Here is a 21,418-nt window from a genome sequence, read left to right on the forward strand (position 1 = left end):
CAGAATTAGAAGCCCCTTGTTGAACCTCTGACACACACACACTCACTCATGTTAACACTGCAGATTAACGTCAACCTCCAAACACAAACATGCAACAGGAGAGTGATAATCGCTTAGGGTTCAATGATTTTTATTGGGTTTAGATAGAAAGACATCTCAAAACAGATTTCTGAAACCGCCGTTGAACCGAGGGGAATCTTATTCACAGTTGTTCTCGCGTGGATAACTCTGAAGCATGTTGAACAAAAAGAGATCAGCGATGAGTGCTCACGTTCAATTTACCGAAAATGTCCCGAAAGTCTTAATAAAACTTGAGTTTACACGAAGATAAAAACTTTTCAAAACACAAAAAGCAAGCCTGAGCATCTGCTTACACCTAAAACAGTGTAAGGCCTTGTGTGAAATACTTTTGTTTTCCAATGGATCATTGAATGACAAAACAAAAAAAAAAAGGAATCGGGGAACATGAACTGCGATAGGCTAAAGCTATTTACATCATAAACAGGCCACACGTGTTAGGAACACCTAATGTGTGAGTGTGACAGAACAGGACCTGCCGATCTGAAGCTTCGATAAGTTCAGGAAGCATCCGGTGTGATGCGCTTACAGTACAAGGAAGAGATTCATTCTGGCACTCGACAGCAACATCTTGCAGGAGGCGCTTAAAAGAGTAAGAGAGAAGGGGAACAAACTTAAAAACTTGGAGCTTACAAGTTAATACAAAGAACATTAAATGGCTCAGTAACTTAGACATCATACAAGATTAACAGTGTCAGCTTCCATCCAATGCATCGGGCTTTGTTTGTTATTGGCACCTCTGAATTTCAAGGACGGGAAAAGAAGAAAAGCCTGAGAACTATTTGCTAACTCAGCAATGCCCACACAGGATACGAGAACAACAACCGACAGAAGAAAACAGACGTGAAGTAACGCAGACTGGAAGCACCCTGGACAAAACTATTAGCACCCCGGTGACATTTATTAGCAGAGCCTTCGACAGGAATGCCAGCATCTAAACACACTGCATTCCCAAAGAGCTCTGCTTTGGTTCCCTCTGTGCACGGACCATCACTGAAACACCGTGAGCAATCTCTAGCAAGGCTTATTTCTTTCAAAATTTAACCACCTGTTGCCGGACGATGAGGCTGAATCAAATGCATCAGACGAGTTGTCCCATTAAGCTTCATCTTAAAACACACTGTTCAGCCATATTCTGTATTCTTACCGAGTGTGATCATAATCGTTCACCGTTATCTTTTCACGTCACGTAAACACAAACCCAAGAAAACACTTCAATCACATGCCAACACTTGGATCTGATGTATAGTTTGGATATCAGCATTTTTCCTTTACTTCTATAAGAAAAAAAACAAAACAAAAACAAAAAAACCCCACTTCTTCAAATAAAAATTATTTTATTAAATATCGTGACAACAGTGGGTCATTCATCTGACCTTGAAGTTCAGTGGTGCCAATAAGTGTGATAAGAGCTTCTTATCAAGGAAAAAAAGCAACTTACTGCAGTTCTCTTTGGCATGTTTGGACAATACAATCAGGTTGACCAACACAGTAAAAGGCAACATGAGGAAGAGAGTCCACAGGTTCGTTCCCGCTGTAGCCGCTGGGTTACACGCTCGGAGGGAGAAACCAGGAGGATTCGTTCTTTTTTATCAACACGCGGACAGTATTATTAGCAGCAATCGGACGTCTTGGTGAGCCCCGTCTACCAAAACAACACACTTCCATGTTAGAAGGTTAGGAATGAAAGAGCCCGTCTCTTCGCAGGGTCTCCAACTCAGACACCGAGAAGGCACTCATCAGGTGAGGAGAACGTGAGGAATTGAACCTCGGCACACCTGATCGCTGAGGCTCGGCGCATTCCGGAACCTCTCAATGGAAGTTTGTGAGCGGTTCTGGGCTTCTGCTCCACAGCTCTGCATCAAGTTCTTAAGTTGTTCACAGTGTGTTTGTGACCTGGGCTCCGGAGAGATGAAACTGACACGTTGTTAACGCTGTACCAAGTGCAGTGAGACAGCTCGTCGTACGGATGTAGGAGGCACAGGGAGAGTTCTGCAACCAAACTGCCGAGGGCGGCCCCGCCATCAGGAGTCCTCACTGGCCCGCTTGCGGGACTGGTCTCCCCTGGAAAGGAAGAGCAGTCTGTTAACCTCATTTCTGCAGTGCAGAGGAGCGACACATGAAGCCCGTGGGCCAAAAGCTCTACAGTTGCGAGAGAAAGTATGTGAACCCTTTTGGCATTACTTGGAATTCTGCATGAATTGGTCCTAAAAGGTGTTCTGATCTTCATCGAAGTCATAACGACAGACAAACACAGTCTGCTTAAACTGATACCGCACAATAAATGATAGGTTTTCATCTTTTTAGTGAACTCAACATGTAAACATTCACAGTGCAGGGTGGAAAACGTATGTGATCACTTTGAATATAATAACTGGTTGACCCTCCTTTGGCAGCAGTAATCTAACCTCAACACACTTTTTCCACCCTGCACATGTTGTGTTCAATAAAAAGATGAAAACCTCTCAATTTTTGTGTGGCATCAGTTTAAGCAGACTGTGTTTGTCTATTGTTGTTACTTCGCTGAAGATCTGCACACATTTTATGACCAATTTATGCAGAAATCCCAGTAATCCCAGTATGTATATGGGTGTACAGGATGGCCTGACAAAGTATAGAAGTAAAAATTAAAAACACAAACTATTTCTAAAAAGAAGTAACTTCTGTTTCATCAATGGAGATGGGACTGTGTTAAACTGTCACGTGTTTGGTATTTGTCAATTTTAAGCACATTTAATAATGGGTATTTACAGAATGATTGCAGTTCCTTGTCTGGTTCAAAAATGATTCAAATGTTGTGCAAATGGAAGATGCAGAAATTCACTCGGTTGCGCATTGTGGCTGGGGGCGTGGCCTAATTTACGTCACATCACTTGCCCTTATATGGTAATGGGTTTACGTTTGCTTGCGTTAAAGCTAACATTATATTCCCAAGTATCTTCACTGTGCAGCTATCCTGAGGACGAGAAGGTCCTATCACCTGCTGACAAACTATCTTAACCGTGTAAACATCATGACGACAACGTCTCAGCACCTGGTTAGTAGTATTATTTAACCACACTAATGTTGGCTGATTGTCAACCACGCAATTATAGACGTTTGATTGTTAAAGCTAACTCTGAGAATTCTTTGTATTTTCGGACTCGCTTCGCCTGTCTCGCTGATCTGAACCATTCAAATATCAAAAAATGCTGTCTTTTAAAGACATTCTTGCTATGCTGCAACTTTTTAGAGATGTTAAACTTTTTAAAATACAGTAGAACCTCTGAGGAGGGGACAACCTGTACTGAGCGGACACGTTAGCTGTTAGCATACCGTGAAGAGGGAACGTCTGCCAAACGCAGACAAGGGACAGGCTTTCCTGGCTGAGCGACACTGAAACGGACAAAATACTTGAACTTGACTGGGTTATTAGACTATTCAGGCCACAGGTGATACATGGTTGCATCCATACTACACTGCTGGCTCACTTCCTCGCTCGTTCCGTAACGTCACAATCCCGAAAATCCTCGCGCACATGGTGGATGACGAGTTTGACATTAGGCGTTATTGAGTTACAGCCTCACTTTAAAGCAGAGAAAATTAGGCCCGTGGGCCAAAACCGACTGCAAGAGGCTGCAATCTGGTCCCTTTTTTGACATTTCATTGTATTTTGCGCCAGAATTTAATAAAAATTGACTTCATGTTGAAATTTTAGTAATTTTCAGTGCAAACTGTTTGATCATACAAAAATATAGACAATTGCATTACATATACTGTTCTATGTTGTATTGGTGAAAACTATATCAGGTCAAATGTATCCAACCTTAGTGAGGGTGTTAATAATTATGTTTCTGTTCTAGGGTTAAAAAAAATAAACATTTGAAAAATGGCTGAAAATCTGCCTGTTATTACTGGAGATACTTCGCATTTACACATTTCATTTTGACACTGAAAATATAACTCTTTATGAACTAATTTGACTGTGTTCTTTTTTTTTTTTTACTGTGTACCAAGTTTTCATATACTATATTTGATGGTGGTTTAAAAGATCCCTGCCTTCTCTCATTGTTATCCATTTTCAATTGTATTTTATTTATAATGAGACAGTTCTCAGACGCATACTGCCACAGGTTGTAATGTACAGTATAAATACGGGTTTTCCGTTTCCACATGAAAACGTGTAAACGGGGCCTCAGACCGTCACTGATCTTAAATGAAAAGCAAACTGACCGAGGGAATCCGTTCATGGAGAGCTCCATCTGTAGCTTCTGGTCGTGGGCTGCGTAATCAGACAGCAGAGACTCCACGGCAGGAGGGTTGATTTGGGGAATGAACCCCGAGAAGAGCGCCGGCGCCTGCTGGGCCCAATCTGAAAATAGAAAAACCCAACGTAAGTGAAGATGAAGATTGGGAAATGTGTTATTATCATCATCATCATGATGACTCTTTGTGAGGAGTCGTTGAAAGCAGCCGACCTGTCCGGAGGCTGTAGAGGCCCTTCACCACGCTGGCCATCGTGGAAGGCTGCACTTGGAAAGGCATGGAGTGAGCTCTGATGAGAAGAGCTGAAAACAACAGCCGGCCGGTCATTCGTCACATCTGGGAACTCAAGGAATCTACACAATATTTAGTGTAATCTGTGGCCAACATAGGTGCTCATGCACATCTGATGGAGTCCCACATAAAACTATGACGCACACTCAGCAGTCAGGTTTGATAGAAACACAGGGAATATTCAGCGATGAAACTGTTACTGGAACAGTGTGTGATAAAAAACTCAACATTTGTAATTACATAATTAAAACACTCATGCCATTACTTGATGTCAGTACTTGTTTTGTCAGCCTATTTATAAAAATAAAATAAAAGTGGTATTGATTAAATACTCACGCATCAGTGTGTTGATGTGTTTCTCTGCAACGTGATCAGCGAACAGCTTCATCAGATCATCCTTTAGATCTCTGTTCAGTTTAGACTCGATGTAAAACTTGTTCTGGAACAGAAAAAAAACAATTCCGGCTGAGCTGCAAGTACCGTATGCAGACGATTTCAGAGCAGATAGTCCAGAAGAAAATAAACCTACCAAGTACATAAACACAGGAACTATACATTGAAGCGAAGCTGTGTATTGCGTCAGTGCAACGTTAAAGTTCTCAATGAAGTTCTCGGGTGGTATGGCCTGGAAAACAAGAATGAAAGAGGCAACTTTATTAGAAAAAAACCCAAAATCATGGGCAGGACGAGGAACCTGTCCTGGATGTGTCTTTGCTTACTTGTAGATGGGTGGAGACCTGCTGCAGGTGACTTGTTATTTTAGACGTTAGATCGCCGTAGAGCAGCTCAGAGTGCTGCTGGCAAACACACTTGTAGACATAACTGAATAATCAAAAGGGAAAGACACAAACAAAGAGACGTTCAGGCTGCACAATACGAGGGAAATATAGAACGGTGTTGCAATGAGGACATGACTTGATGTAGACTCAATTATATGATGGAACATGAATTCAAACTGGCAATTGAAGAACTATTTCCTCCTCATGTCATCAGACATTCAATCTGTCGTCACTGCAACTTCAACTTCAGTCAACCTCAGTGGTTGGAGCTCGAGTCTGGAGTTTGCATGTTCTCCTCGTGGTGCAAGTTTCTCCAAGATCTTCTGGTGTCTTCACACAGTCCAAAAACATGCATGTCAGCTGAATTGTTGGATGCATGGATGGATGGTGGATTTACTTCAGCCATAGACAGTTCAGAGGGGTGTAAACGTCCAGGTGTGTACTGAGCTGGTCTCACCTGTATATTTGTGCATAAGACACAGATATGTGATCTGTGGGATTCTGAATCAGCAGCCGGTCGATCGCCTTCTCCAGGTTCGGCCAGTGGTTTTTCCGGTAATCTTCTATCGCCATCGCATTGAGAACTGGTTGAGAGAGAGAGAAGCGGGGGGTGAGTCGGTCTGCTTCCACACCCAGAGGCCGGTCCGCTGCAGCAGCAGCGGGGCGTCCTGACGTCAGGCCCCCGCACTCAGCCGCAGGTCGACTTACGGAACTTGGAAGAGGAATCCAGGGTGAATTTGGCCTCGGCAGCGGCCGGAGGAGCCGCGCTGTCCGCCTCGCTGACTTCGCTGCTCTCGCTGCCGGTGTCCGAGTCCAAGCCCCCGGGCCGGGTCGTCCCCCTCCCCGGGGCGGCCGCCTGCACCGCCGACACCTCCGACAGTCGGCCGCCGAGAAACGAGCGGACCTTACCGCCGCCGCCGCCGCCGCCCGCACAGTAGTTGTGGTTATGGTCGTCTCCAATGTCCAGGCTGTCGTCTTCCATCGCCTCCATCTTCACCAGCGATCCTCTGCGCCGCAGCCGCCCTCACGAAACCTGCGCTGCGGTTCACAGCGAGATGCAGAAGAAATCACATCAAGTCAAACGTCTTCGGCAGCGGCCATCTTTGATGTTGTGAAGCGGTTTGCTGTCACGACATATCGTATTCCGAGACGGAGCCGTTCCGCCATGACGCTGGGAAATGTAGTTCTCTACTAACGTAGTTCTTTACTAACATGTAGTTCTTTACCAAGAGAAAGTTCCCAATTGGCCATTATGATGTAATTCTTCATTACTATATACTTGTACTTTTTCAATAAGATTGAGTTATTTATTAAGATGTTAAGATATAATTAATTTATAAGATAGTTCTTCACTAGTATGTAGTTCTTTATTAAGCTGTATTTCCTCACTTTGATTTGATCAGTAGAAGTTACACTTCAGATTCGCATTTTTTACTTTTGTGAGGGACTGAATTAGTTTAGTGTATTTAACGCCCCCTGCAGTAGAATAATTTAAAATACAACTTGGGGATAAAAAACCCTAATGTTAAAGGTTTATACAGTATGATTTCCTCTTACTGTTCTGGGAAAATACCTCCTAAAGTTGTAATATGGGAAGTTTGCAGAGCACGGTGGCAAGACTGAACACATTTCAGTGAAAATGGTTGGAATTCATGAGCTTAGATTCCAGTCATGAGCACCATGGCATCAGTTGTTTGCTTTTTTTTTCTCAATGAGATTTGTCATTGAAAATATATATTGATGTAGAGCTGATTTGTTGGCTGTTTTTGAAGGAGCTGAACTGGGAAGCTTCCCCCTCTGGGAGCTTTTGGAATCACAAGCCACACGTGCAGCGACACTATCGGACGTTGGTGCATTGAACATCATTCAAGTGCTGATTTGTAAAGCAGGAATTAATAAGAGCTTCCAGAGTGAAGGTCGAGCTTGAATCATGAAAAATGAGCAGTCAGTCATTTTCATTTTTTTTTTTTTTTTACTGAGAACCCCAGGAGAGATAACTATATTATTGTAAAAATGTCTCATTTCCTTAGACCGTAAACAAAACAATTACCTTCTAAATGACATGTGAAATACGTTGGTGTCGACACAGATTGGCTCAAATATGTCTCTGCATACCAACACTTTATCTTTACAGGCAGCGCTCCTTTCACCCTCTAGAAAAAGTTACGCGGGCAACAAAACCAGTTTTGTATGAAGCAGAAAAAAGTGCCATTTCCAATGCAAATATATCCCTAAGGCTTAATATTACAACTCAGTATAACTTTGTACAGATAAAAACTAGCATCTACCCTTTGATGAGTATGTCTCACATCGGAGTATAAAAATAAGAGGCTTGACCATAGAAAGTAGCTGCCGCATGTCAGAAAGGAACACCTTGTCTATGGTTATATTTTGTTTTTCTTTTCCATTTAAATGACAAGTTAAACATACAAAGCTTATGACAACATAGGAGCACGTTGATCAAGTGTTCTTTGGTCTAAACGTAAGAAGTACTGTTCCGATTTCACTGCTCAGCCTGGTAAACAGGGCAGAGCTCAACTGTCTGTATTGCGAGTTCGACAACGCATTCAAGTAAAACATCTGAAGATAGACGCATGTGTCTGAAACTAATAGTACCCACTATTCATCGGGCAGCAGGCTCGCGTATTTACATGTTGCTAATGGAGAAATAAACCACCTGCAAAATACACCATTAGACCACAGATGACATCACAGCGTGGGCCGCCATTGACATTTGAAGTCTTTGCTTGTAATGCTGCAATTCAGGAATTAAAGCTTAATCTAACGTTGCATTGGTGGTACACCGCAGGAGACGAGTGGCTGGTCTGAGAATTCTGAAGAGGCGACTGCAGAAAGTAGATGCCAGAATGGAGAGGCTTTGCAAAAATGACAAAAGAAAATTAATCACCGCATTCAGATGACTGGAGGAGTCAGTCGAATGGAGATTGAAACGACGTGTGGCCAGTCTGGACACAGAAAGAAAACTGAAGGGGCAAAACAATCCTGCTGCATATTCACACAAAGTTGTCGACTTTATGAAAAAAAATAATAAAAATAATAACAGTAAAGATGAGTCAAAAATATATGAAACATATATATAGATATATATATAAAAAAAAGACAATTAGTGCTTTCTTGACGGGGTAATGTACATTTAAAGGTGTGCCGTGCTCCGAGTCTGTTCCAACATATTGTCTGTCTGCACACTGGGAGTGGCCTCGCTGGGTGAATGTGTGTGAATTGTGTCTCTGAGGCAGGGTTCTCCCTCTGCTGCTGGTGTGTCCATGTCCTCCGGCTCGCTGTCGTCTTCCGCTCCCTCGCCGCTGCATTCCGACTCCTCGCTGTCGCTCGCGCAGGAGCTCGACGTCTCGTCCTCGGATTCGGAGTACACCTCCGCCCCGTGAAAGATGTACTGATTCGGGGCTTGAAACAGATATTGGCCCGCTGCGAAAAACAAGAGAGGATAAATGAGCGATTCTGCCAAAGCAGTTTGAGAAGCAGGACGTTCTTTACGTGTCCTGGTCTGAGGCTCACCCTCAAGACGCTTGCTGATTGGACTTCTGCTGATTCGACTCATCCAGCATCTTCTTCGAAACTCCAGGTTGGAGGGATGGCTCTTTAGATGAGCCGCCTCCTCTCTTGGGGCGCCCTCTGCTGGTGGAGCAAGGGACTCTGCTGCCGCCTCGTTCGGACACTGCGTGTTTGGGCAAAGCTCAAGCGGTCGGATGTTGTGATCCTCAGAGTCCGTGACATTCAGCCCGTCTGTCTCCTCTGAAGGCGTTGTTATCGAGTCCGTGCTGTGCTGCTTCTGCTCCTCCGGAGTCACGTCGCCGGAAACGGGAAAGGCCTCGCTGGGTGGCGGTTCTGGCAACCGAGGGGGTTTCTCTGTGATCTCGGTGAGTCTTACAGTGTTGTATCGGAGCTGCTCAAAGTCTCCAGCCAATCGGTGACACAGCTCGTTGACGATGACGTCGCAGTCTCCCAGCAGCTCCACGTCAAAGTTCAGATGAGGCAGCTGCTCCCTATTGATCAGGACCTGAGGCACTTCATGAGGAATGGAGTCTGGGCGACAACAACAAGTCGTGTAAAACACCGGGATTCACCACAAACACTTTTTCAATAAATATGGACGAAACGTACTCGGGATAAGGGCAACTGGTCGGACTTTAAGCGAGGAGCCGATGACAATCAAGAGGTCAACTTCATCTTTGTCCTGCTTCATGGCTCTGTGGAACATTTCGGGAAGATTCTCTCCAAAAAAGACAATGTCAGGCTTCATGATTGCCAGAGGAATATCTGGGCACTGCGGACAGTGAGGGACGACCTGCGGGAAGAGTTTAGTGAAGGCTGTTGATAACTGCTAATGTAAATAATCTCCAGACAAACAAAACAGCAAAAAACTAAAAGAGCAAGAACAAGCAGAGCTGCTGGTACAAGTTAAACTGGTGTGATACAAAATAATGAGATCCAAGTACATATATTAAAGACAAACGTTTGAGACGTGGTGCTTTAGCTGATAAATGTGTATTACAGTATTTTGATGGCAGCAGATATCTTAAAATCTCGTCAAGAGTGTGATTTGCTTCACACAAAGTAATCACATATATGGTTGAAGACGGGATGTGCCAATATTGTTCACATTATAACTTAGGGACTCAAAACCCAATGCCTAACATAAGCAAGACCTCGTACATTAAAAGTACTGAGATTAATACACCAAGGTCGTGTAGGATTTGTCACCTGTTAAAGAGAATTTTCCTGCATCACCACTGTGAGTTGTGTGTTTGTGTGTGTACACGTGTATGTGAACTCTTGAATCAATCCATCATGAACACACACACACCTGGTTGAAGATGTCTTCCCTTATAGCTTCACAATCCACTTTGTGTTTACAGACGAGACAAGATGCGGTTGCAAAAGAGCCTGAAATCAGATAAATGAGAAGATAGATGTTCAGAATCGACGTGAGACGGAACGAAATGTAAAAAAAAAAAAAAAAAAAAAAATCTGGATGCGTCACTCACCATGACACTGGATGATCCGCTGGACTCCAGCCACTTGTTCTAGCGTGTCAATGTTCTGTGTGTAGTTGCGCAGCAGCTTCCCTTGTTTATCGAGCATAGATATAAATTTGTGGCAGGGTGAAGGTTGGAACTGACCAGGGTAGATCTCCTACAACAAAGAACATACACCGAGCACATGAGCGGAAAACTCAAAATCTTTTAAGAAAAAAGATCATGTCCAAAGAGACATTTTTCAGGGGGAAAAAGCCTTTAGAGCTTTAATAACCAATATAGGATGGCTATTTTAAACAAAAAGGTTGTGGCAGATTATAACCAGGTCTTTAATGCTCCAGTAACGTAAACACAAAATCTGTTTGCACAAGAGGCTCTGGTGTGTGACATCACATATACGAATATCACCTCAAATCACACACTAATATCTTTGTTGGGACCCTTCAACGCCATTGGTTAACTATGAAGATAAAATGATAAACACCAACCCACACTAATAACAAACCTTAGCAAACTTGAAGAAGGGTCGAGGGTCTCGTCTGAAGTACTCGATGTCAAACATCGCTTGAGGATCTGGAAGATCAGGAAAGTCTACAGCAAGCCGTGCATAAATCCCATCCCTGGAGCGAAAATCTGGTATTCCACATGAAACTGAAACCTAAAAACACATGAAAACGTGAACGCCAACTCTGCACATTAACACAAAAATATGAGAAAGTAAATCGCAGAGTACACCAGCAGAAGACACTTGTTGATGCATACCCCGGCTCCAGTCAGCACGAGAATCCTTTTACTCTCGTGAAGCAGTCTGACCACATCCTCTAGCGTGTTAATATCCTTGCGCTTCTTTCTTTTTGGTGGTTCTGATATGTTGATGATGATCTGCCACAGAGTCATGTCATCCAGGTCTGGTGGTAGTACAGTCTCAGGCAGCAGATCCCTCAATATGGTCCTGGGGTCAGTCTCTCTGATGTGTTGCTGGATGAAACTGTAGGAACCTAAGAGAGAAAAAAGCCCCATGCACACGTTACTGTGGTCCTCGCTTTGTATTGGAGTGTCCCTTCTGGGCATGCATGTTATGAGAGGTGCAGGGAGCGACTGAAGCGCTCCACTGTACCTATTTGTGGTTGAGGAGTCCAGTCGCTGGAGCTGGCATGTGATGATCGGTCATCATCCTCATTGATGTGCTCCGGTGTGACAGCCAGACCATTGGACGGTAGATCATCAAGACCAAGAAAGTCTGACAAACAGAGAAGGAAGATAAGGAGGTAATTATTAAACGAAAAATCTATTCTAATCAGTTGCAACTGATTCGAATGAAGAAACAGACACATGATGGAAACTTAGGGGAGAGTAAGAGGGACAGACCAGTGTTCCGGATTAATTTGTTTCCCTGTCAATTGATGATGGACTTTCGTCAGTGTCCCTTGTTGCTGCCAGTGACAGCAGATCTTCACTCAACAGAAATCCCGCCGAATGCCGTTTAACCACATTTTCATTCAAGTTTAAAGTACCGTACGTCTTGTGAGTCAGTGTACAGTCAATCAGGCACCACGACACTGAAGCTGGATCAACCAGTGACCACTGTCCGTGGTTTTTGATTTTTTAACATCTGCTTTTAGCAGTAACAAGGGACGCTAAAGAAAATCAGTCACCAGTGAACATGCAAACCAATTATACTAAAACACCGGCTAACAAACGCTTACGGTGCTACTAAAGTTTGGTGTCGTGAAAGTTTAAGTGAAAAATCCACACGGGGAAACTTTTCACTTTCCTGTTCATATCGAGTTCGGAAAGTTGAACATGTTTTAACACGTCGCCTCTGGACGTTTGTTAAACTACCTGAACAACTAAGTGGTGTTTTGAGGCGAGCGGCGTCTTTCAACGGGAGAAGACCCAGAGCTCCGTCACCTGCATTACCTGCAGTCTCCTGGGTCTCACCGTAGACAGCGCTGTCGCCCCGTTTCCCGGCCGGCCGGCGCGACTCGGAAGCCAGCAGTCCCAGTCCATTGTTGTCTCCGCCTAGCGCCGCCGGGGCCTGCTCTACCGCCATCACCGGCTCCGCTTCCTTCTCCGCTGGCTGCGCACAATTCCCCGCCGCCTCCCAGCTCTCGGTGGCCGCGGAGACACACGAGAGTGGCTCCGCGTCGGCGACTGTAAATCCGTAATTCGTCGCCGGGCTGATTTTGGACCTTTTTGCGGCAGGCTCGTCCATAGCGAAGGCGCCTGAACAAGCCGTTCCGAGACTGCTCTCTCCGTCCGCCATCTTCAGCCCGCAGAGCCGCTCAGCTCCTTCCTCCCGGACAGCTGGCTCATTTGCATAGCGCACGTGACGTCCGCTCCACCCTCCCCTTCCTACGCTACTGACGTCACACCATAACAAATTGCTGCTGCGTTCAAACGCAGTCAGTCTCGTTGGACAGGACGATACAGGTGTGATCAATATAATTGAATAAATCCCATCAAAAATAGTCACTTTTTTCAAAAAGACACAAGGTGATTAGAAATGTATCCCACCTTGAAGTTGAAGTTCTTTATTTGTCATTGCTAGAAAATGAAGAAGTTTAGCAGTTTTAGTTTCCACAGTAGTCAGCACATTTAAACGGTAAATAGATTTAACTTATGTAGCAATGTTCCTTTGCTTGAGCAGCCCTTAAAGTGCTTAACAACGTTAATCACATTCACCCATTCACACACATGCACACACCAATGGAGGCAGACGCCATGCAAGGCGCTCAATTCATCCATTGGTTGTAATTCTGATTTAAACGTCTAACTCTCGACACATGGGCACATCAACAGTTGCGAAATCAAACCTGCAATCCTCTGATTGAGAGACGACCACTCTACCAACCGAGCCAAAGTCACATTTAAGACAACTATCATTTGCCAGTCTGTTAGAAGTCTCTAAGTGCAGGTCCTGATGACCCAATAATGCACTCTGCTTGCCTGACCACCTTCTGTAGGTCCTGTTTGTTGTCCTGATAAATACACACCGATAAGAAAACATTTCAGAACTACATATTTGTTTTTTAATAGATCAACTAAACTTGAGGATTAAGTATTACATTTGAGAATGGATGTAATTCAGTTGTATTTGCAGAGCAGCAGAAAATGTGATGCTCCTTTTTCATACGTCTTTCGCACATCTTATTCTAAGATCATCTGCACAAAAGGATTTTGAGGCAACAGTCTATTTCACACAAACTGGACCAACAGTAAATTCATTTTATAGACGTTTAATAAACTCCAAATCGAAATTTCCTGGAATAACAAGAACCAAAAACATTTGCCTAATATACGGTACATTTTTTCGTCATTGTGATAAACATTTGCAATATGCATATTAAAAGACTGTCTGAACAGGAACAAGTTATAAACTAAACACTGACTAATCATGCTTTATTAATCCTTTTGAAGCAATTAAGTCCTATTTCCAGGATCCTTATTAATCCTTTTGGAGCAATTAAGTCCTAATTCCAGGATCCGGTGGGCAGCCACATTAAGCTTTGGAAATCTGATGGGGGTCAAAGGTCTTGCTTAGGGACCCACAATGTGAATCGTCCACAGTTTGCAAGAACAAAGAACAAAAGAAAAATTATTGAAAACAATCGCAAACTTAACAACTATTCTGTCAGAAATGCTGGGAGTCCGATGAAGATCAATTCTCTAAAACATTATTCACATCATGCACCCTATTTCATGGTTTATCTTTAAAACAACTATTTCAATGTTTTGTGTTTTTTTTTTGTTTTGTTTTGTTAAATCAAGCATTTATATTCAATCGTACCCACTCAGTATTGTAATGTTTTTCTTGAAATCTTTGCATTGGACACTTGTCTGTTGTATGTAGTAATAAGTGACAATAAAAGGAATTCTGTTCTTGAGACATTTATCAAAGTCGCGTGTCTAATATTTCAGCTCAAAACTGCTATATATTATTCCCCAGCGACACCTCCTGTTTTGCTCTTTTTTTGATTTCACCCACGATTGAGTGACTTTTTCTCCTGAGTGATCGCAAACCAATGAACCAGGTGTGGGTTGCGTGAACTCCGGGAGTCCTTGAACGCGCCGCGGCAGCAGCGAGGGCGGGCGCAGCGGCAAGCCGGGGACTCGACAGCTGTGACGCGGCTGGCAGCCTCACGTCGCTCCGCTATATATCAGACCACGACCGCCCGCTGCTCCCCGACGGCTTTTTATGGAGGCTGTTTTGAGTCACAGAGCGGAGGACGTGGAGGATTACTACGGCTTGCTGGGCTGCGATGAACTCTCGACAGTAAGTTGCGATCAGTGGGTTTTTGCGGCTCAGACTATTTGCTGGGAGGAGGCGAGCTTTATAAAAGACTTCAAAAAGGGAAAATGATACGAAATGCCGCCTGAGTGGTGTCGATCAGCAGCTCGTGCGCCGGTGAACTTTGAGACGATGCACTGCGACTGAGTTCCAGAGGTTGTTGTGAATGTGCAGAGACCTGTTGATGCTCCATAAGACGTCAGACAGACTCTTGACAAGTCGTGCGTCATCCGGTGGAATAATGATCACATGCAAACATCAAACACACTGTCGCCAAGGACTGAACCCCTGAACTGCTATCTACCAGTTGAATATATGTATATATTTTTGTTTTCAGCTGCAAAGCAACTCCAAGCAGAAGAAAATCAAACCTACTGGAAAGGCCCTAATACACCCTTCATATTGTCCTTTTTTTTAAGGAAATAGAAATTTTCATTTAACAAAACCCACTGTTGTTTGGTCTGTAAAAGCTAAGTTTACAGACTCTGAACCTAATATTAAAAAAAGTCAAGTTATTATTCATTCATTCCAGACATGTCAAAAACATATACAAAGTTCAGATACATACAAAAACGATCTCTTTGTACTAATTTGGTGTACATACACATACACACATATAGTGATAATAACTTTATCTGTATAACACTTTTAAAAACAAATGTCAAATAAATAAATCTATTATTTATGAAAGTACATTTACACTAAATGAATAAACTATATCACACGCATATTCATCTACAAACATACATGTATAATTCAACATGTCTGACATGTTCGGAAATGTCCAACTGTTGATGTTGTTATGTTGTTTTCGTGCAGCCTGAACAGATTCTTAATGAATACAAGATCCGGGCCCTGGCATGTCATCCAGACAAACACCTAGACAACCCAAGGGCAGGTAAACCTACTACATACCACTTCATAAATACTGCGTGTGGCCTGTTCAACCAGTAATTCATGAAAATAGCTAATCAGCTAATTACATGACGTTGACCCAATGTGTTTAGGCAAGTTGATCCAGTTGCTGCAAGTTCTGTGGGCTCACCAAAACTGGACAAAAAAAAGCAATGCTTGGTGCAAAACTAAGTTGTCAGAGTCACATTTTCTCAGAAAAAAGAAAAAAAACCCAGAACATGTGTATCAGTCTGCCAATAATAATAGTATGGTGGGACTATTCCTTTAACACAGTTTGAGCCGCTTGGCATTACTTGAGCGTTGAATAAACATCTGCCTGATGCTAACGCGTCAATGTGGACCCACAGATAAACGTGATGTGTAAATTGTAATTGGTCACTCACAGACAGTCTGAATAAACAGACAGAGACTGCTGCTTGCCTCCTTTTCTTTGGCACACTTCTGCTGCATTGGATGAAGGAGCACCTGGAGCAGGTTAGCTCCAGACGTGAAAGAGCCTCCAGCTTCCCTGCTCACTTCCTGTTGAGCAAACTTCATGGTTAAATTGTCAGAGCATTTCCATCAAGGCTTAAAACACAGCAAACTGCTGCTCAACGGCATAGTTTCCTTGTTATTGCAAGTTTAGTATTTTTTTTATAGGCATTTATTGCCTTGCTTTATCATTTGCTTTTCAAACAACTCAATATCTATTTTTAATGCTGTATTTTGATATATATTCCAATAAGTGATGTAGCACCTTCAATGCCCCATGTCTGAATTATTCTCTTTATTCCCTCAACCAAAAAGATACATTTTCAATCTTCATGTTCTAATATTTTCTGTATCTTATCTGGAAAGTTGCAGATTTTCAAAAGCTGCAGGAAGCCAAAGAAGTTTTATGTGATGACGCCAAACGAAAAAACTACGACCTGTGGAAGAGAAGTGGCGTTGCGATTACGTTTCATGACTGGCAGGGGCTGAAAGACTCGGTCAAAACGGTACGTCGTGAGTTTTCTTTGCATTAATGAATATTCCATGCAGCGTGTGGCCTTCCTGAGGTTTTCTCCCTTGTTTGCAGTCGATGCACTGGGCCGTGAGGAAGAAGAAGGAGCCAATGTTGGCGGCCTCAGAGCCTGACGGCCCGGTCGTCCCACAGGCGGAGGATCGTACCTGTGGACAGGAGGCGTCGTACCAAGGAGAGGCCACTTTAGGTGCGTTTACAAGAAACGTTTGCGACGTCCCCGCACTGACGTGATGCTCAAAACGCGTCCGTTAAATCGGCGACACTTCAGTTGCTCAAGATATAACACAGACCGCCTTTGTTTTCAGCGAGGTCGCACTGAAGACCTGCCACTTTTCAGTGTTGTGTGTTTTCACTCCGGAGAGCCGCTGGCGCACCGGTCGCTTTTGATCAAATTCACTGGATTCTGCAGGGACGGCGAAGAATGACACGAAGTTCTCCGTCAATAATTGCCCTTTATCCACCAATTTTGTAATTTTTTTTAAATATATAAATAAATAAACAAAATTAGGTATCTGCACAAGCAACGCCAGCAGTTTGGAGATTCTTTCATATTAATGAGATTGACAAAAGTTAAGGCCGACTGTGAACCAGGGGTGTCCAGCCTCGGCCCTGGAAGGCCGGAGTCCTGCAGAGTTTAGCTCCTCCCAGTTGCAGCACACCTGATTGCAATGAAGGACTTGTTATTGGGCTTTTTCACAACCTTGGCGATGACATCATCATTAGATTCAGGTCTGCTGAACCAGGGAGAGAGCTAAAACATGCAGGACACCGGCCCTCAGTACTCATATCAGTACTCTGTGTTGGCAAGAAGCTAAAGGTTAATACTCATACTCTAAAAATTTTTTATCCTAAAAACCCTAAAAAAAAAAAAAACAACAAAATCATATTTTGTTATCAAGTGTTCAAAATTCGAAGTCAGACATAATGTGTAAAGATGCTATACACCTAACACTGCTCCAGCTTCTTCACAGGAAATCCCGTCAAGGTGTTTGTAGAGGAAAACTTAATGTGGCAATCAACTGACGTTGGTACAGCGTTATTAGAACAAATGTACAACAGACATCCTCACTCATCCTCTTCAGGATAAAACTGTGGACAAACTGAACAGTAATTATTTCTGTCATTCAAAACTATAATCTGATACAGATTCAGCTGTAAAAGCTAAGAATACAACGGCAAAAGTTTTTCTCATAATTTATTCAGTGAACTCTTTGTATATCTAATTACAATATGTCTAAGCTTTTTTTTCAAAGTCAAAAATACAATATATCAAAATATTGGAATCTCTTATAGGATCAGATATTTGTTTTTAAAATGAGAAGTCATTGAAATTATTATTTGATATTAGACGTGTCCCATAATTTGAGATGTACCTGAAGTCGTATGGTCTGAACGGCCTCTTATTTTACAGCATGCAGCACGTTATTCAAACAAAACTAAATCCCACAAACATCCGCTGAATGTTTTCTTTCATCACTCAGGCGACTGCTGCCACCGACGTTTCCGCTGGGCTGCCGACTCCCCATCCAGTCTCCTGCAGAAGTTCAGAAATTATGAAATTTAGAGTTCAGGGAAGAGACGAACGTCGTTTTAAAGTGTTTGTTTCGTTGTCGTTAAATGTTTTCCTGGAACAATAGTGACTATAGAGGCAATTATCTGTTGTTGTGACTCTGTTAAATGTCCTGGACGAGGTGGGGAATCTAAACGCTAAAGTCTCAGTCTTAAAACACTTTGCCCAACTGAAGGTTGGCACTTATCACATGATGTGAAGCATTCATACTGCTCTTACTTGATGTTGGCTTATTGATTTTTTTTTTTATGGCCGGTAACCGACAACCTGTGTCATCATGTCTGATAACATGCCTGATACTGGAGACCATTTAAAGGTGAAACATGTATGCGAGCATCGTTTATGTGGAGAACATAAAATAAACATGCCATGTCCATTACAGGACATCAACTAATTTCTATTAGTTCGGTTCGGTTCACGGTTATTGTGTGGCTGCATTGTAGCTCATTCTCTCCTGATGCCTTTGACACGATCACCTTACTACTGTGACCAAAGGACCCTGTGATTATTCTCATTTGCCCATTTTCTGCATCTATGTATGATTGAACATTGTGATTGTCCAGAACATGCTCACGTATTTCCCATGGACTGACAAGTTCAAGAGTTCAATGCAAGGATTTTTTTTTAAATAAATGTCAAAAAATGGCAGAAGTTGGATTAAAGACAAAACGAGACTCTGAGTTAGAATGGGGTCTGGTTTGCAAAAGGAGTTTGTCGGTAGAAAGGTATTGTCTTAGTCTTATCAGAACAGAAGGTGATCAAAAAATCTGAGAGTTCACAAAAAAAAAAGGTTTAAAGTTCTGGCTAACCTAGTTAGAAGTTGGAAGTTTCTGCTTGTTTCTTGCAGGATTCTGGTAAAATCCTGCAAAACACGAGAAAAGACGAGGAGCTGGTAGCAGGGGTGAGGAAAAGTAGAAAGAGGACAAAGCACCCGTACAAGTACTCAAACCCTCATTCTTTAGATTTTTTTTTTCCAATTCACTATATAGTTTAGTTTCTGGTTGTTTTTTGCATGACTCCAGTGAAGTCCCTAATTATCTGATAAATGTTCCCAGTGGCCATTGAGGTTTCATATATATAGAACCTTACAGGAATCATTTCAAACTTCACTATAAGCCGCTCCCCCACCTGATGGAGTCTCTATTCTCCTCTGTCTGTGAGGTTCTGGTTAATCCTGGTCTTTAAACTGGTTAAGTCCTGTGTAATGTGTGAGCTGGAGAGAAGAAATGAAAGTGGAATGAAAAAAAAGGGAGTATTCATAGGTGTTCATTTGTGTGTTCATAAATAAATCTGCTTTTGAAATTTGGAAATGTTTGGATATTTATTTAGTGTTTGTGTGAGAGGTTGTAAGCACACATGTCACGTGAAGTACTTTTGTCACAAACGTCACCTGATGTACAACAAAACGGCAATGTTAAAAAGAATAAAACAAGTGAAACTATCCATTCATCTACGTCTGTTTTATTTATGTATACCTTCACACCCAGCAGGGCCTCCTGTGGCTCGGTTGGTCGACGTGTTCATTTAGTCTTGGCGAAGCATATATTTTCAAATTACCTATGTATTCCAATCCCTTGTCCACCTTTTTTTATTCATGTTTAGCATGTTGCCACATGAGGCTACATGCTAAGAACTTTTGGGGCTCACACAGTAGCGAGGCTACATTCTATTGGTAGCCTGGCCACTGTGTGAGCCCCGAAAGCCCAATAACAGGCTCGGACTTGCGTGCTGCAATTGGTTGGACAAACATGTCTTGGGGACCCGCTCTCCTGTTTCTGTACATTTAACAATTATACCCATGTACTTTTTATGTGACAATGAACAAACATGAACAAACATTTTAACTAGTTGTTTTACAGCCACTGTGGGGCCTATTGTATTGATATACTGTATCTCAGTACAACCTGCTCAATGCCTTATAAAATCCAAAAGCCTTATGTGTTATACTCAGTAATTCCAAATAGCCCACCAGTGTATCCTTGTTGTGTGGGAAAACCTGTGATAAAACAGTGTCTTCATTGTAAATGCTTTCAATAATGAACAATTTTCCAGACAATGCTTTGTCAGTAACTCGAGGTCAGATAAGAACACACCTCATGATACAGGTTGCCTTTTTTCACTTGTGATCCAGTCCTTCCAGTAATGATGTTTACCTGCTTCAACACACCTAACTGGATCATAATGCCATCACTGAGATCCTAAGAAGCCCAATAACAGACCCTCATTGTAACCAGGTGTGTTATAGAGAGAGAGACCTAAAATATCCAGGACCAGGACTGCTTTAAGGAAACCAATGAAGAAGCTTTAACTTATTAGGTAGATGATGTTCATCTTTCTTAACATGTTCGAAAAAGCATTAAAAAGCGTGCATGCTTGTTCGTATTACCCAGACAGCAGCCTGCTTTATATAGTCCCAGAATTCAGTAGCAGCTCACAGCAGCTCCACATTGCAGATTGAGTTAAATATAGTTAGGATATTGGTACAGAAGAGAATAGAATATGTATATATAAATAGATAATTTGATACATAAATACACATACTATCAGTGATGTTTACAATATTTACAGTATTGGTGACTCCAGGTGAATAGACTGGCTGATCACATACAGCAGAAGAAAAATATTAAATCATCAAACTGGAGACATGGAATTATTTTCTCTGTTCCTCCCCTGTTATTCTCTACGGAGCCCCTGAAGTGCAAGAGATGTCAGTGAGGAAATCCAACATGGCGGTGTTGCAGGCGCCGCCATACTCATTTACTGGTCGCCGCCATCTTGAAATCAGCAGCAGACTAAGCATTACTTGGGCTGACACCGTTCGAAGAGGCTCAGCGTTGCAGAGTTTCTGGATCTCTTGCGGTGTGAAATCTGAGGCTAATTTAAATGTTCCATTCACCTTTCCCAAAATCTTTGTTTTCAAATGACAGTCGCATGAAGATGCAGTTCATCCTCCTGCAGTTAATATAGGTGGCGTTCAAGTCAATAGTTGTGTTGGGATTCATGGTTGGTAACTAGCATTAATACTTACTGTAAGTAATGGATTACTGAAAGTAATAGACTACTGAACGTAATTTAGGAAAAATTGGAATGACCAATGAAGTAAACGGTCATTTACTCATCAGAAACTCCTAGAGTAATTGAGTAATTACTCCAAAGTTAATAAATTATCAAAAATAATTTATTAATGAAAAATTATTAATTTGAATAAATTGATTATTTATCAAATAATAA

General features: G+C 42.4%; 3 protein-coding genes across 4 annotated transcripts; 1 reads left to right on the top strand and 2 right to left on the bottom strand.

The window, feature by feature from the left end:
• Positions 1–170: 170 nt before the first annotated feature.
• On the bottom strand, positions 171–6,484 carry cacul1 (CDK2 associated cullin domain 1). The gene is made up of 8 exons (XM_080508057.1): positions 6,102–6,484; positions 5,851–5,977; positions 5,334–5,436; positions 5,144–5,239; positions 4,951–5,053; positions 4,536–4,625; positions 4,291–4,429; positions 171–2,142 (listed from the first exon to the last, which is right to left on the bottom strand). The coding sequence occupies exons 1-8, from the start codon at positions 6,382–6,384 to the stop codon at positions 2,103–2,105; spliced, it is 981 nt and encodes a 326-aa protein (XP_080364183.1). The 5' UTR covers positions 6,385–6,484; the 3' UTR covers positions 171–2,102.
• An 899-nt stretch (positions 6,485–7,383) lies between these two features.
• sirt1 (sirtuin 1) lies at positions 7,384–12,679 on the bottom strand. Its single transcript, XM_080507784.1, has 9 exons — positions 12,350–12,679; positions 11,526–11,648; positions 11,171–11,406; positions 10,914–11,066; positions 10,418–10,565; positions 10,237–10,316; positions 9,534–9,717; positions 8,928–9,455; positions 7,384–8,837 (listed from the first exon to the last, which is right to left on the bottom strand). The coding sequence occupies exons 1-9, from the start codon at positions 12,672–12,674 to the stop codon at positions 8,548–8,550; spliced, it is 2,067 nt and encodes a 688-aa protein (XP_080363910.1). The 5' UTR covers positions 12,675–12,679; the 3' UTR covers positions 7,384–8,547.
• A 1,862-nt stretch (positions 12,680–14,541) lies between these two features.
• dnajc12 (DnaJ (Hsp40) homolog, subfamily C, member 12) lies at positions 14,542–19,570 on the top strand. Of its 2 annotated transcripts, none has more exons than XM_080507719.1 (5): positions 14,542–14,684; positions 15,519–15,597; positions 16,452–16,591; positions 16,672–16,804; positions 18,099–19,570. In XM_080507719.1, exons 1-5 carry the CDS (start codon positions 14,607–14,609, stop codon positions 18,179–18,181), a joined length of 513 nt encoding a protein of 170 aa, XP_080363845.1. In that variant the 5' UTR covers positions 14,542–14,606; the 3' UTR covers positions 18,182–19,570. The 2 variants fall into 2 exon arrangements, with proteins under 2 accessions (XP_080363845.1, XP_080363846.1); XM_080507720.1 differs by lacking the exon at positions 18,099–19,570 and adding an exon at positions 16,923–16,995.
• Positions 19,571–21,418: the final 1,848 nt, after the last annotated feature.

Source organism: Blennius ocellaris (assembly GCF_963422515.1).
Source record: "Blennius ocellaris genome assembly, chromosome: 13".
NCBI lineage: Eukaryota > Metazoa > Chordata > Actinopteri > Blenniiformes > Blenniidae > Blennius > Blennius ocellaris.

Coding starts and splice junctions, on each gene's coding strand:
- dnajc12 (XM_080507719.1), top strand. CDS start 14,607: ATGGAGGCTGTTTTGAGTCACAGAGCGGAGGACGTGGAGGATTACTAC. Junction 14,685..15,518: donor GCTGCGATGAACTCTCGACA/GTAAGTTGCGAT, acceptor GTTTTCGTGCAG/CCTGAACAGATTCTTAATGA. Junction 15,598..16,451: donor CCTAGACAACCCAAGGGCAG/GTAAACCTACTA, acceptor TTATCTGGAAAG/TTGCAGATTTTCAAAAGCTG.
- cacul1 (XM_080508057.1), bottom strand. CDS start 6,384: ATGGAGGCGATGGAAGACGACAGCCTGGACATTGGAGACGACCATAAC. Junction 4,626..4,950: donor ACACATCAACACACTGATGC/GTGAGTATTTAA, acceptor TGTTGTTTTCAG/CTCTTCTCATCAGAGCTCAC. Junction 4,430..4,535: donor CCTCTACAGCCTCCGGACAG/GTCGGCTGCTTT, acceptor TTCTATTTTCAG/ATTGGGCCCAGCAGGCGCCG.
- sirt1 (XM_080507784.1), bottom strand. CDS start 12,674: ATGGCGGACGGAGAGAGCAGTCTCGGAACGGCTTGTTCAGGCGCCTTC. Junction 11,649..12,349: donor GGGCGACAGCGCTGTCTACG/GTGAGACCCAGG, acceptor TCTGTTTGTCAG/ACTTTCTTGGTCTTGATGAT. Junction 10,317..10,417: donor GCGGATCATCCAGTGTCATG/GTGAGTGACGCA, acceptor ATCTGATTTCAG/GCTCTTTTGCAACCGCATCT.